The 13,253-nt window shown below is 43.1% G+C and overlaps 1 protein-coding gene across 1 annotated transcript in view; it reads left to right on the top strand.

The window, feature by feature from the left end:
- The window catches only part of Oxct1 (3-oxoacid CoA-transferase 1), a 125,358-nt gene that overhangs the window by 4,678 nt on the left and 107,427 nt on the right, over positions 1-13,253 (top strand). The window contains exons 2-3 of the mRNA XM_052743218.1: positions 4,323-4,431; positions 5,616-5,706. Coding sequence (XP_052599178.1) covers positions 4,323-4,431; positions 5,616-5,706 — 200 coding nt within the window. The remainder of the gene's footprint in view (positions 1-4,322; positions 4,432-5,615; positions 5,707-13,253) is intronic.

The following is a 13,253-nucleotide window of genomic DNA, read 5'->3' as shown; positions in this document are numbered from 1 at the left end:
CTGGGCTTTGGGTTTTGAAGACCCTCGGTGGTACAGTTAGCCACGGGCATTGGGCTTCCTCATTGCCCCGCCGTCTGTCTCAATTCCTGGCTTGCCAACTGCCTCCGAGTTTGCAGACTGGCAAACTGGATTGCAAATGGCATGCCCATATGGCTGGATAGTGGTGTGTGTTTGTAGTCCCGGCTGCTTGGAATTGAGGCAGGAGGATTGCTCAAGGCCAGGACTTTGAGACTAGCCAGACCCACACAGTGAGATATTGTCAAGAAGAAAGAATGACAGGACTGGACACATGAAGGAGGGAAAAAGTAATCATAAAGCTAAGACCTAGGCTTCAGAAATCGTAAAGAAATATCATATGGATGAATTTGCAGTGGTGAAGGTCACATTACCAATTTTCTGTATGAAATCATTGATGGGTGGGGGAGGGCAGGCAGGGAGTGGTGAGGTTAAAAATTAGACTCCAATAAATGACAGCTTGCTTTGACTGTCTTAGCTGGGGATGGTAAAAAGGTGTCATTTCCCAAAGGAGGATGACATCCCCTAGGAATTTCCTTGTAGTCTGGCATAGAGCTTCTTTTCTAACTGTATCTTTGGGAGACGGTCCACAATGGTCATCTTTAGGCACTGTGCAAGCACCTCACTGGGCTTTGACCAAATAGCACCTCTCTACAAAGACGTCGTCAGTGGTTAAGTCCTGGCACATCCATTCAGTCCTGGCTAAGCTGAGGTTTGACACGAGGGTACTTTTGACCGTAGGAGTATATGGCGTGTTACATCATACTATCTCCCAAAGTAGGTGGCTAATTTTCTGATACCGAAACATGTTTTACAAAAAGTTTGTTTCTCAGTACATAGTACATAAATATCAAATGCCAATAAAGCATACATTAACAAATATTAACATGTTTGAATAATGAAAAAAATCAAGGGCTATGAAGTTCTTCATTATCTTAAGCTCAATTTTACATTCCCTGGAAATATATCACTTTACTTTTATTTCTGTCTGTGTGTGTATGACCTCATGAGTGTATACGCACCACTCGCATGCATGTGTGCCTGCTGAGGCTGGACGTCATTGTATCCCTGGGGAACTACAGTTGCAGCCTTTGGATCCTCAGAACTGCAGTTGCAGACAGTTGTGAGTGCCACCTGACGGTCTGATGTGGGTGCAGAGAACTGAGCTTACTTCTCTCCAGCATACCTTGCGGTTTTTGAATTTTGGTTGTGTGGGTACATTTATAACAACCTCCCACATCGGTTTGAACCCAGGGCCTTTTGCCTATTAGGCAAGCATTCTGCTACTGAACTACATCTCCAGCACAATTTCCTCCTTTTCTAAAATATTTCTGATGGGTTTCTTTTCTTTTTTTGTCCTTTCTTTTCTTTTTTCTTTCTTTTTTATTTTCAAGAAGGGGGGAAGTTCAGACTGGGACAAGCTGCAGGGTAAATAGTGCTGACTGCTAATTAGTGCTATGACGACACTAATTATCAGCTACTCCAAAGGGGTGGGATTCTTGCTAAGTGTGTGACTCTGGGCTGCTTCTGAATCTTCGAAGGCTCTCTGGGTCCATGGGGGAACGGATTCTGCTTCCAGCATACTCTCTGTGGAATTCCACAGAGAAGCAGTTCAAGGTGACCTCACCTTTCAGCCTGTCTGGGTGTAGATGAATTCTTTGATTTTCTTCCGTATGTATCCTGCTGAGGCCTGGACTCTTTATTCCGAGGCAGAGCTAATGACAGCAGAGTCACACATTACAGAGCAGGACTCTCATAAAGATTTGTTGTGTGTAAATGACAGGTAGAACAATAGAGGACTTTCAGAAAACATGCAAGAGCACACTGTGGTGGAAGGACTGTGTGACAGGAAGCCAAAACCTGAGACCAGTCAAAGATGTGTGTGTGTGTGTGTGTGTGTGTGTGTGTGTGTGTGTGTGTGTGTGTGTGTGTGTGTGTGTGTTTATGCTAACACAGGCTGGAAGCATCAGATCCTCTGCAGCTGGAGTTCCAGGCAATTGTGAGCTGCTCAACATTGGTTCTTGGCAAGAGCAGTAGATGCTCTTACCCATTAAGCCATCTCTCCAGCCCTCTGGTCTTGTTATTTTAAGACTGAATCTCATGCTGTTTCCCAGGCTAACCTGGGACTTGCTATGTAGCTCTGGCTAGCAGTCATTCTGTCTCAGCCTCCCCGGTGCTGGCTGGAATCACAGGACCAGCATGTCTATATTCAATCTATTATATGTTTTTTATTTCTGAGACCAAAACTAGCTCTACTCGTCACCTGGTGTGTGTGTGTGTGTGTGTGTGTGTGTGTGTGTGTGTGTGTGTGTGTGTGTGTGTTTAAAAAAAGAAGCAAGTGAGTCCTTACTAGTTGAGGACAGGAAGAAAAGAAACTTCTTTGTGGTTAAGCCCTTTCAGAGTCCTTGTCCCTCCCTCTACTTATGTCCCAGGCTTTGGGCAGTGTGCAAACTCCTGACCTGACCTTGACCAAAATAGAAACTTAAAGGGACAAAAGTCCTGTGATCATGTGTGTAACCTCAACCTTTTTTTTTTTTTAATCACTCATTAGACTCCCTCAGTGTTTACCCCTTAAATAGTCTTTTGTGCTAACTGACAGGTACTTTGAAAAATGAGAACAGTTTTTACAGGAAAGAAAGAAAGACAGTTCTTGACCACCTCAGGTTGTGGCTGTCTGAATTTCTGCTGGGTAGTCAAGTGGGTGTGACTTTATAGCTGGGCTTGTTAAAGTGGCAGGATATCAGGGTTCAGCTGTCATTCTCTCCACTTCCTCTTTCTTCAGGTTAAATATATAATGGAAGTAAAGGGAAGGACTGTTAATATGGGCCATTAGTTACCGTAGAATCCATTTCCTCCTTTTCGCTTGCCCATATTGTGGATGGAATAGACAGGGCAATAACTTACAACTGGTTTTATGAATGCTCACTGGATGACTCATTTAGGCCCATCTCACTTGCTACAACAAACACTGGGTAGTTATAAAAGAAGTTTAGGTAGCTCGTAGTTAGATGGAGACCAAAAGCCCACAGTTTGGTGACTGCATCTGATGAGAGCATTGCACTGCTTTATGATGTGGCAGAGGAGTAGAGAGGGATGAGCAGGTGTGAAGGACAGGCAGCCTCACTTTAGAAAAAGCCTAGCTTTGGCAGTCAGCAATTCAGGGAGTGCAGCCAGAGCAAGGACTTGCTCGCTCCTACAAGAACGAGCCCAGTAGCCTTCATACCTTTGTGCAGGCTCCCACACCTCCTGAAAGTTCTACCGCTTCTCAACACCGTTGACCCGGGGACCCAGTTCTGACATGGGCTGTGGAGGTGACAGACCATCTCCAGATCGTATGTGCCCTGGTAGTTCTCCGGTGTGGCGCACCAAGGCCTCTCTGTAGTGGTCATAGTCTGCTGCTTTGCCTTCAGCTTCTGTGGTAGCGGCACAGGGAAGTGAGTCCTCTGGTGTGCTGCTCCTCACGCGGCTCTAGAGTTCTCCTAGCACTTGGAACTGACCACACTGTACTTGATTCCCCAGAGAGCGGTACTCAGACCGTTATAGAGATTCGACAGATGGCATAGAACTTGGCGCAGGTAGGTTCTCAGTACTTGTCGACTGACTGGAAAGCTAGGTTACTATGAGAAATGGGTGACTGATGACACTGATATCGTAAATCTGCATCCCAGCATACGATGTGAGTTATCTACTTTTATTCTTTTGGGTGGTGGTTGCAAGTGACACAGCTGCCCCCCCCCCCCCATAATAGAAGATATAGATCACAAGGGACCCTGGTGAGAACCTGTCAGTAGAGCATGCCCATCCTGGCAAAGATAAACCATTGTACCCGAGAGACAGAGTCAAATGACATCCTAGATGTTAGAAGTTGAAGGAGTTGGGAAGATATTGGTCAAAGAACACAACATTTCAGTTAGACAGGAGAAATAAACTTAGGAATAGATGGCCTGGTGATGAGCAGGAGCAGTAACTCTACTTGAAAACTCTGAGTAGTTGTGAATTGTTCTTACCACAAAAAAAAGTGACGTGCAAAAAGTGACGCTGTGCCAGGTAGCTCCAGTTAGGCATTTTGCAATGTATAGATGTATCAGAATGTGATGGTATATACTGTAAACATACTGTTTTTGTCAATTAAAAATACCAAGTGTTAAAAGGGACAACGAACTTACCACTATACACACACACACACACACACACACACACACACACACACACACACACACACATCTACGTATATATGGAATCATTTGCTATTTGTGTAAAGTGAAGCTGCAGATGATTGTTCACTGGAAATGTTTTTAATGTTCCAGGGGTGTGTCTGCTACTTTTCTGTCAGTACTCGTCACCACACCAAATTTTACACAGATCCAGTGGAAGCCGTACAAGATATCCCTAATGGTGCCACCTTGCTGGTTGGTGGTAAGTAAAGGAACTGTTTTCCTTTCGATGGTAATGTTCTTAGGTTTTTAGGAAAATGATATGACAAAGCTATATAGATTCTAAATGCCAGTTATTCTATCATTGAGCCCTTCCTCATTTACTGTCTTACTTACAACGCGCCATGACCCCTGCCACTCCGTGACAGTCTCTCCCTGGAAGATCAGCACTTTACTACTGTGCCCTTTCCTTTCCGTTTTCTTCTGATTATAATTGAAAAGCCAGAGGTTTCGTGTGCTAGTGTCTTATCAGGAGCTGTCGTGGATCCCTAAATCCTTGGGAATCCTGGTGAACTTGAAACACGTGCCTCATCCTGTTAGGTACCCTAGCTCAGTGGCTTTCCACTTGTGGGTTGTGACCCCTTTGTGGGGGCTGAATGGCTCTTTCGTTCTGGAAAACACAGATAATGACATTACGGTTCATAGCAGTAGCAATGAAATAATTTCATGCTTGGGGGTCAGCACAACATGAGGCGTTGTGTTAAAGGGTCTCGGCATTAGGAAGGCTGAGAACCACCGCTCCGGTCCGTCTTTATTGCTCCTTATTTGTTGAGCAAAAGAGCAGAGTCTTTCTGTTAAGTCCCCGTATTCTGTTTCTGCTACTTCTTTGGGATGTCTTTTTTAATCTCTGCCTCAGATTTAATTACGTTTAACTTCCTGATTCCTATATATGCAATCAAGACTTATTTTGGGGCAGTTCTTTATTCATTCATTCACACTGGGGAGTTATTGAGTGTCCACTTAAATCCTACATTCTTGGAAGAATCTTAAAGATGTAAGAAATGAAAGTTATTAGCTTAGGGTTCTAGTTCTGTAAAATATACTACCTAGATGTATAAAATGTATATTGAAATAAATAGCTGGATATGGGTTATATCATGAAGAGGGGCAATAGTACACATTCCATATCTAAGTGGTTACATTTGGTCTTAACTTATTCAAAGCCTTGACAGTGGTGTCTGGTGACATATAATGGTTTGAAACACAGAGATCCAGTAATCTGACTGATGGCTCTGTATTGAGTTGATAAGGTATAGTTGTGTATTTTGCTTATTACGTTTAACAAGATGCTTTGTGCCTTTTCTGTTCTATTGAGAATAATAATGTAGGTTTCGTGAAAGAACATTACCTTTGCACAGGTAATTGTTTCCCTTTTGGGTTTTGTAGGTTTTGGGCTGTGTGGAATTCCAGAAAATCTTATAGGAGCTTTATTGAAGACTGGAGTGAAAGATCTAACTGCAGTCAGCAACAATGCAGGGTGAGTAGATTTCTGAAACGATTAGCTAGAAAGAAATGCCAGTTTTAAAATGTTACCTAAAAAGTTTATCAGCAATCAGGGATGAGACCCCTGATATATAATGCAGTGTCGAGGGGTCAGCCCTAAACACATGTATACCCGAGAAACACCAAATGAACTCTGGATTTCTCTCTCTCTCTCTCTCTCTCTCTCTCTCTCTTTGAATCTATAACAGTTAGAGAAGAAACAGTCATAAATCCAAGAGGGAGTAGGGTGAGGGAAAGGGGAGAAACTGAATGGGAGTGCTGGTAGAAATAGTAAATAGTGCATTCCTATATGAAATTATCAAAACATATAAAAAGTCTATCAGTGAAATTAAATTTGCCTCCACTTATAAGAGTAATATATTCAGTCAAGACAGCGGCTAGCTGGAGATGGTAGCACATGATTATAATCCCATCACTAAGTAGACTGGGGAGGATAATAAATTCAATACCAGCATGATCTGTTGCCAAGCAGTGAGAGTCCTCTCACAAAACAGAAAAGTGGATAGCAAGGCCAAGAATGGAAGTTAATGTTTTTGTTTTTGTTTCTTAACTTGTAGCACTGTGATTGAACTTAGAACTCTGGGCATGCCAGGCAGGTGGTCTACCTCTGGGCCCTTTATCCCCAGCCTCCTTTCTTTCTTCCCTTTTGATTTTGATACAAATTCTTACTAAATTGCCCAGCCTCGCCCTGGGCTTTCTCTGTAACCTAAGGAACTCTTGAATTAATGAGATCTTGAACTAATGAATTTTCCGACTCAACCTCTGAAGTAGGTGGAGTTGCAGGCTTGTGCTATCAGGCCCAACAAAGTTATACTTTGATGCCATGTTTCATAATCATAAGTAAATAAGCTTTGCTTTTTCATAAATAAATATGTAAACTAATGGCTTATATCTGATATACTTTCATTTTTTAAAAAAATGTAAAATAAATGTAAAAAAAGTCAGAATAAAAAAATTTAAGGATGGTCCCTCATGCTCTTTGTTATTATAGGCCATCATGTATAAAGCAAGGCAGACATCAATTTGAAATCTGTTTTAGGTTCTTTCTTTTGGTTATATCATGACTCCAGATGCTGTATAAAATAAGTTGATTGTAAAAAATGTTGCTGGTCTTGATGGGATGTGAAGGACATGCTATCAACTTAGCAGTAGGGCTGTAAATCAAAATGGTCATAATAATCTATGGTTTCAAAAAGGCATGCATATGTTGGTACATTTAGTGATGTCAGGAAAAGCTGTTTGTATGCAAAACAGTAAGTCATTAGCACCCTTTCAACAAATGGATGAAAGACTTTAGCAGTCTTAAGGTGTTTTGAATTAGCAGGTTGACTTATTATTATAAAGGTTTTGGGAATAAACAGGGCAGATTATCTTGGAAGTGAGTGATGACAAGAGCACATTTTATGTAAGGATCTGTCGACGTCTCTCAGAACACTTACCTTGTGCTGTGTGACACTTTTCATGGGGAGGTGTGAACAAATCCTCTTCACGTTGGATAGGGAACTGAAGATAGACCAAAGTAATGATACCACCGATATCATGAACCAGTGAATTTATTGGAGTTACCTCCAGGAATATGGGTAGGGGTTACTTACCAGAGCGTAGACCATTCAAAGGCAGCTGTATCAACAAAAGCCCATGCCAGCATGAAAGTTGAAGCCCTGGGGCCTGACAGGTTGGAGAGTCTTCTCAGCTGTCCTTACTACTTACGTAACCTTGGGGTGGGAGGGGCCTTGTGAATCTGGTCAGTTTCAGGAACTCCCAGAGACTTGTGAGTTTTTGTTTTTTGTTTTGTTTTGTTATGTTTGTTTGTTTGTCTATTTCCTGAGTCTTAACAGTCTCTCTTTAAAACTTCCTGCATTTTAATGAGCTTCCTTCAAGCATGGAGTAAGTATTTCAGTTCAGAGGAAATTGCTACATAATACTTTTGTATGAGGTATTTACTGTTAGCCTTGATGAGATAAAGGCTAACAGTCTTGATGAGACTGCTTTAGGACCACACTTCTGAATATTTGATATTGTTGATTAAAAGGTTGAAAAAGCTGAGAATTCGTTGATTTTTTTTTTTTTTTTTTATAAACTGGTACGGCCCAAAAGTTTCACAATAAATTATATGTCAATCATTTAACTACAGAGCTAATAGAAAAATGGATGTATTATGATATACATGCTACTTTCTTCCTGACAGAATTATTTTGGGTTATAGATGTGAATGAATGGGATATAAATAACTTCCTGCTTATATGTGGAAGGTTTGATACTGTTAGATGATACTTAAGCATGTGTACTTCTGATTTCTTGTACATCATACTAATCAGGTACAGGATAATTTTCAGGGTGCAGTAAGTAGTCCCTCACTTGAAATAAAAATTCTAGTTGTGGGCCAGTGTCTTCAAACCTGGAGTTAAATGCAAGTGGACTGTGTGCTCTGTCGTATTCCTTTTTTATTTCTACAGCATAGCTCTGGTGACCTTACTGAGCAGATACTGGCCCCGTTGTCTTGACTGTGCGCATTCTGTAGGGTTTGGTTATTTTGCTTGGAAAGGGCTAATGATGTCCTGAGATGTGTACTTACATTTATGTGCTTAGTTCATGAAAGGTTTTCTTTGTACCGTGGGATGACTGAACCTTACATCCAAATACAGCATTTTCTTTTATTTTTGTACTTTTGCTATTACTAGAGTAGTTATAAATTGTATGATGGAGATTAAAACATGTTCCTAAATGAAAGCAAAGGAAATAAAGTTTCCCCAATACTCAATGTTTTAAAAATAATTAGTCAATTAGTGAGATTTTAGAAAATAGATATTCAAGAGTTTTTTTGTTGTTATTGTTGCCTCCTTTTTGATTAAGTTTTTTAAACCTTCTTTTTATTTATTCTTTGTGTCTTTCCCATCTAGAGCCCATTTACTTCCCTGTCCCTTCGTATCTGCCCTCTGCCCTTGCAACCCCTCCCCAAATAAAATAAAATTTAAAAGAAAAAAAGGAAAAAAAAATCTCATGGAAGCTGTAGTGTGACACAGTGAGTCACACAGTATGTCCTTTTGTCCATATGTCTGTTGCTAGAGTTTTTCTGCCTGGCCCACAGTCAGGGCAAATCTCTCTCACCCGCCAGTCCCAAGCCGCTCAAACCCGATCAAGTAAACACAGAGACTTATATTGGTTACAAACTGTATGGCCGTGGCAGGCTTCTTGCTAACTGTTCTTACAGCTTAAATTAATCCATTTCTATTAATCTATACCTTGCCACGTGGCTTGTGGCTTACCGGTACTTTACATCTTCCTTGTCCTGATGGCGGCTCGCAGTGTCTCCCTCCCCAGCTTCCTGTTCTCTCAATTTTCCTCTCTGTTAGTCCCGCCTATACTTCCTGCCTGGCCACTGCCAATCAGTGATTTATTCATTGACCAATCAGCAACACATTTGACATACAGACCATCCCACAGCATATGTCTTTACTTGCAAGTGTTCATTGCAGACAGTCATTGGTCTGGTTCGAGGCCTCTAGTTTCTGCTGCACTATCGATACTGGACCCTCACTGGGACTCCTCTTGGATATCCTGTTGTTGCCCTGTGTCGTGAAGATCCTGCAGCTTTGGATCTGCAGGACTGGTCCCTTCACGTGCTCCAGCAGATCACGGATGGTGAGGATGTTGGGGTGGACCAACTCATAACCCTGGTTCTGGGCTGAGTAGTTACAGGGTTGGTCAGCCCGCCAGTTCTCCCCTGTCCTCATCACCATGGTGAGCTCTCTAGCATCCTCCCCCCCCACCCCAGTTCACCCCTTGCAGCAAAGAGCAAGGGGTGGGGCTAGTTCTGCTTTCATACCCTCAGAGTTGGCACTCTCACACCTAGACCTTCAGGGCCAGTTTCTACTGTGTTGCCCAGGTGAGGTACAGGAGCCACTCACCCGAATGCTGCATGAGGGGCAGGGACAGCTCTCCTGTTCTCGTGACCTCAGCGTCAGCTCCCCAACCTGTCACAGGCAGTGGGGGTTGTGGGGACATCTCTCCCCTGCTCACACCACCATATGGCAGATGAGGGGTAGGCCAAATTTCCCATAATCACATTCTCGGGCCAGTTCACCTGTATCCTTGTCAATAGGGTCAGCTCTGCTGTGCTGCCCAGGTGAGGAGCATGGCCTGCTTTCCTGAGTGCTAAGGCTGGTGAGGGGGAGAGATGGCTCAGCTGTCAAAGGCTAGGCTTACAATCCAAAATTTACAAGTTCTTTTTTTTTTTTCTTCTGTTTGAGACAGGGTTTCTCCATGTAGTCCTGACTGTCCTAGAACTCGCTCTGTAGACCAGGCTGGCGTTGAACTCAAGAGATCCACCTGCCTCTGCCTCCCGAGTGCTGGGATCAAAGGCGTGTGCCACCACTCCTGCCTTCAAGAATTTACATTTCAGATGCAGAAATGAAATATTTTCAGAAGATGGATGCCCTTTGTGTAATCTCCATTTTGGTTTACGTTAACACATCTCTATAGACTTTTGGCTTTAGAGTTCTTTAACCACTGAAATGTCTGACAGCCTATGAAACCCAGAGTTTTTTTTCTTCAGGTATCCTAGAGAAATGTTGGCTTCTGACGGTAAGCAGTGCCATCTGGTGGAAAGTCTGTCATTGTCACCTTCAGTGTCTAGGAGCGTGGAGGGTCCTTCATACTCACTTCTCTATTAGAAATAGCATGTTCCCTATTTGCCAACGGTACACATCTTCAATCTTTGTTTTGTGAGCTCTTCGATGTTAGAGATGTAGTGAACTCATCTTTTATCATCAGTGATGATACTATTATATCAGCAAATGTATTTGATGAGTTTGTGAATGAGAGACACTATAGAAAGAAACACTCTTACAGTAAACTATCTATCTAGTAGATTTTTTCAAGGCCTAAGAGCTACCTCTTTGTCTGGCCCAGTTGTTGAGAATCTTAGGTATTGCCTGGTTGCTATGCCAGGAGATGACTAGTCTAAAACAAAGGCCAAATACAGAGTCAGCCCCAGAGCCAAGATCAACAAATACAGAAGGTCATCTCTAAATAGGGCCAAGTTAAAATGTGTAATGTGTGGCAAAAATAAACAGAGAGGTATGAAAGAGTGCTCAGAAAAATCTCCAAGTCAATGAATGACCAACTATGTTCTGGGTTTTGGAGTGGACTCGGAAGGCTTGGAGGTAGCTTCAGACATTTAAAACTACAAAAAACAAACGGTCTATATCCACCTTCATGGATTATTTCATGATTATGATTTTATTAGTCATAGCTATGGATATTATCACTGGTAATTGAGGACTTTACCAAAGGGATTCCTTTAAAAAGATTGATTAGCCGGGTGGTGGTGGTGGTGGCAGTGGCGGCGGCGGCGCACGCCTTTAATCCCAGCACTCGGGAGGCAGAGCCAGGTGGATCTCTGTGAGTTCGAGGCCAGCCTGGTCTACAGAGCAAGATCCAGGAAAGGTGCAAAGCTCCACAGAGAAACCCTGTCTCGAAAAACAAAACAAAACAAAACAACAACAACAAAGGATTGATTATAGTTGAAGGAAAGCAGCATGACTGTTAAATACCCTGGAGATAAAAACAGGGGGGTGCTGTTGTCACGGGCCCTCACATGGGAGGCCTTAAGAGAACGAAACAGTATTTACAAGTTTTGCATATAGAAGGGAAGAGAGCCCGAGGACTGCAGACCCTGACATCACTGTTATTTGTACCTCATGCTCCCTGATCGTACCTCCCCTTTGGTTCAGCCCGAGCAGAAGGCGGTGGCAGGAGAGCTCTTTGGTTCAAGGCATAGGCTGGATACCAAACAGACTGAAAGCTAACAGTGGATCCAGAGGGACGAGTAGGAACTAATGAATGATTGGGCTGGTCAGATTTGACGGCCACTGTCAACCTGACACCACCTAGAATCTCCTTTATTTTTTATTTTTTTTTCTTAGAGACAGGGTTTCGCTATATAGTCCTGGCTGTCCTGGAACTCAGGCTGGCCTCAAACTCAGATCCGCTCACCTTCGCCTCCCCAGTGCTGGCTGGGATTAAAGGTGTGGGCCACCACTGCTCAGCCTGCCTGGTGAGAGAATGTTCACGAGGAATTATCTAGATCAGTTTGGCTTATGGGCGTATCTTTGAGGGATTGTTTTGATTGGATGAAGACACAGCCCCTGGTGGTGGTACCATTTCCTAGGCAAGGGGTCCTGAAGTGTATTAACGAGAAGAAAGCTAGCTGAGAGGGAGCAAGGATCGGTGTGTTTATTCCCTTCTGCGCTTAGCTGTGGATTTGTGGATATGAGGCTTCCGTTTCCTGTCTTGTATTTCCTGCAGTAATGGACCATAACCTGGAGTTATAAGCTAAATAAATGCTTTCTGTCCCCACCCCCCCAGTTTTTTTTTTTTTTTTCTGTAGAGCAATTTAATCACAGCAATAGAAATGAACCTAGAATAGTTCATTCCTGTTAGAGAAGTTCTGGCTGGGAGGGGCAAATGGAATTCAGCAGTAAATTCTCTTAGCAAGTGCTCACCAAGTATTTCTGCAGTCCCCTTTATGTGCTATACAGCTGACAGGTGCTTGGGATGCAGAAGTGAAAGAAAAAAAAAAACAAAGAACCCCCCCCCCAAAAACCACCATTACCACCACCACCACCACCACCACCACCACCACCACCACCACCACCACCAAAAACGACAGCAAGTTAAGAGCCCTTGTCACAGACCTTCTGTTCTATTTTGGAAAGTCAGATAATAGGTATACATAAAAGTGTGTAATTGGACTTTTTTTGCCTGGTCCCAAATAACCGACTCAGAGGCTTACTATTACTTACAAATACTTGGTTGATAGCTCAGGCTTTTTACTAGCTAACTCTTACACTTAAATTAACCCATAATTCTTATCTATGTTTAGTCCCATGGCTTGGTACCTTTTCTCACCTTGCTTCTCTGCATTTGTGGGGAACCTTCTTACTCCACCCCTCCTCTTCCCAGCATTCTCCTACTCTGGCTCTGGCGCTCAGTCTCCTCCTGCCCAGCTATCAGCCAATCAGTTCTTTATTAGCCAATGAGAGTAATACATATTCATAGTGTAGAAAAAGATTGTTCCACAGCAAAAAAATGGGTATATTTTCTGACACATTAGGAAGTTTTGTAACATGGGAAAAAAAAACAAACAAGCAAGAGGATTTGGACACCCCCCCCCCCCCCACCCCCCCCCCCCCCCACCACCCCCCCCCCCCCCCCGCCCCATAGAGAGGCAGCTGTCAGTAGTCAATGTGGTGGTCAGGGTGGCACAGAGGTAACATCTGAGCCCACATGAAGGAAGTGAGCTGGGCGAGGAGTCATGCAGAAAAGAATTTCAAAGACAGCTGAAAGCCAGAGCAAAGGCCCTTAGGGAAACATTCCTGGCATGACTAGGGTAGCCAGGAGGGCACTGCAGAGGTAGAGAAGTGAGCAAAGAGCCTAGAAGAGCCCAGAGACATGAAAGGCACTCAAATAGTGGGCCTTGCAGGCAGCTCTAGAGCTCTTTGCTTTATTCTGAATAAA

The sequence above is a fragment of the Peromyscus californicus genome, unplaced genomic scaffold (assembly GCF_007827085.1).
Source record: "Peromyscus californicus insignis strain IS unplaced genomic scaffold, ASM782708v3 Scaffold_18__1_contigs__length_77618521, whole genome shotgun sequence".
NCBI classification, from domain to species: domain Eukaryota; kingdom Metazoa; phylum Chordata; class Mammalia; order Rodentia; family Cricetidae; genus Peromyscus; species Peromyscus californicus.
This window is presented reverse-complemented; position numbering and strand designations above follow the sequence as displayed.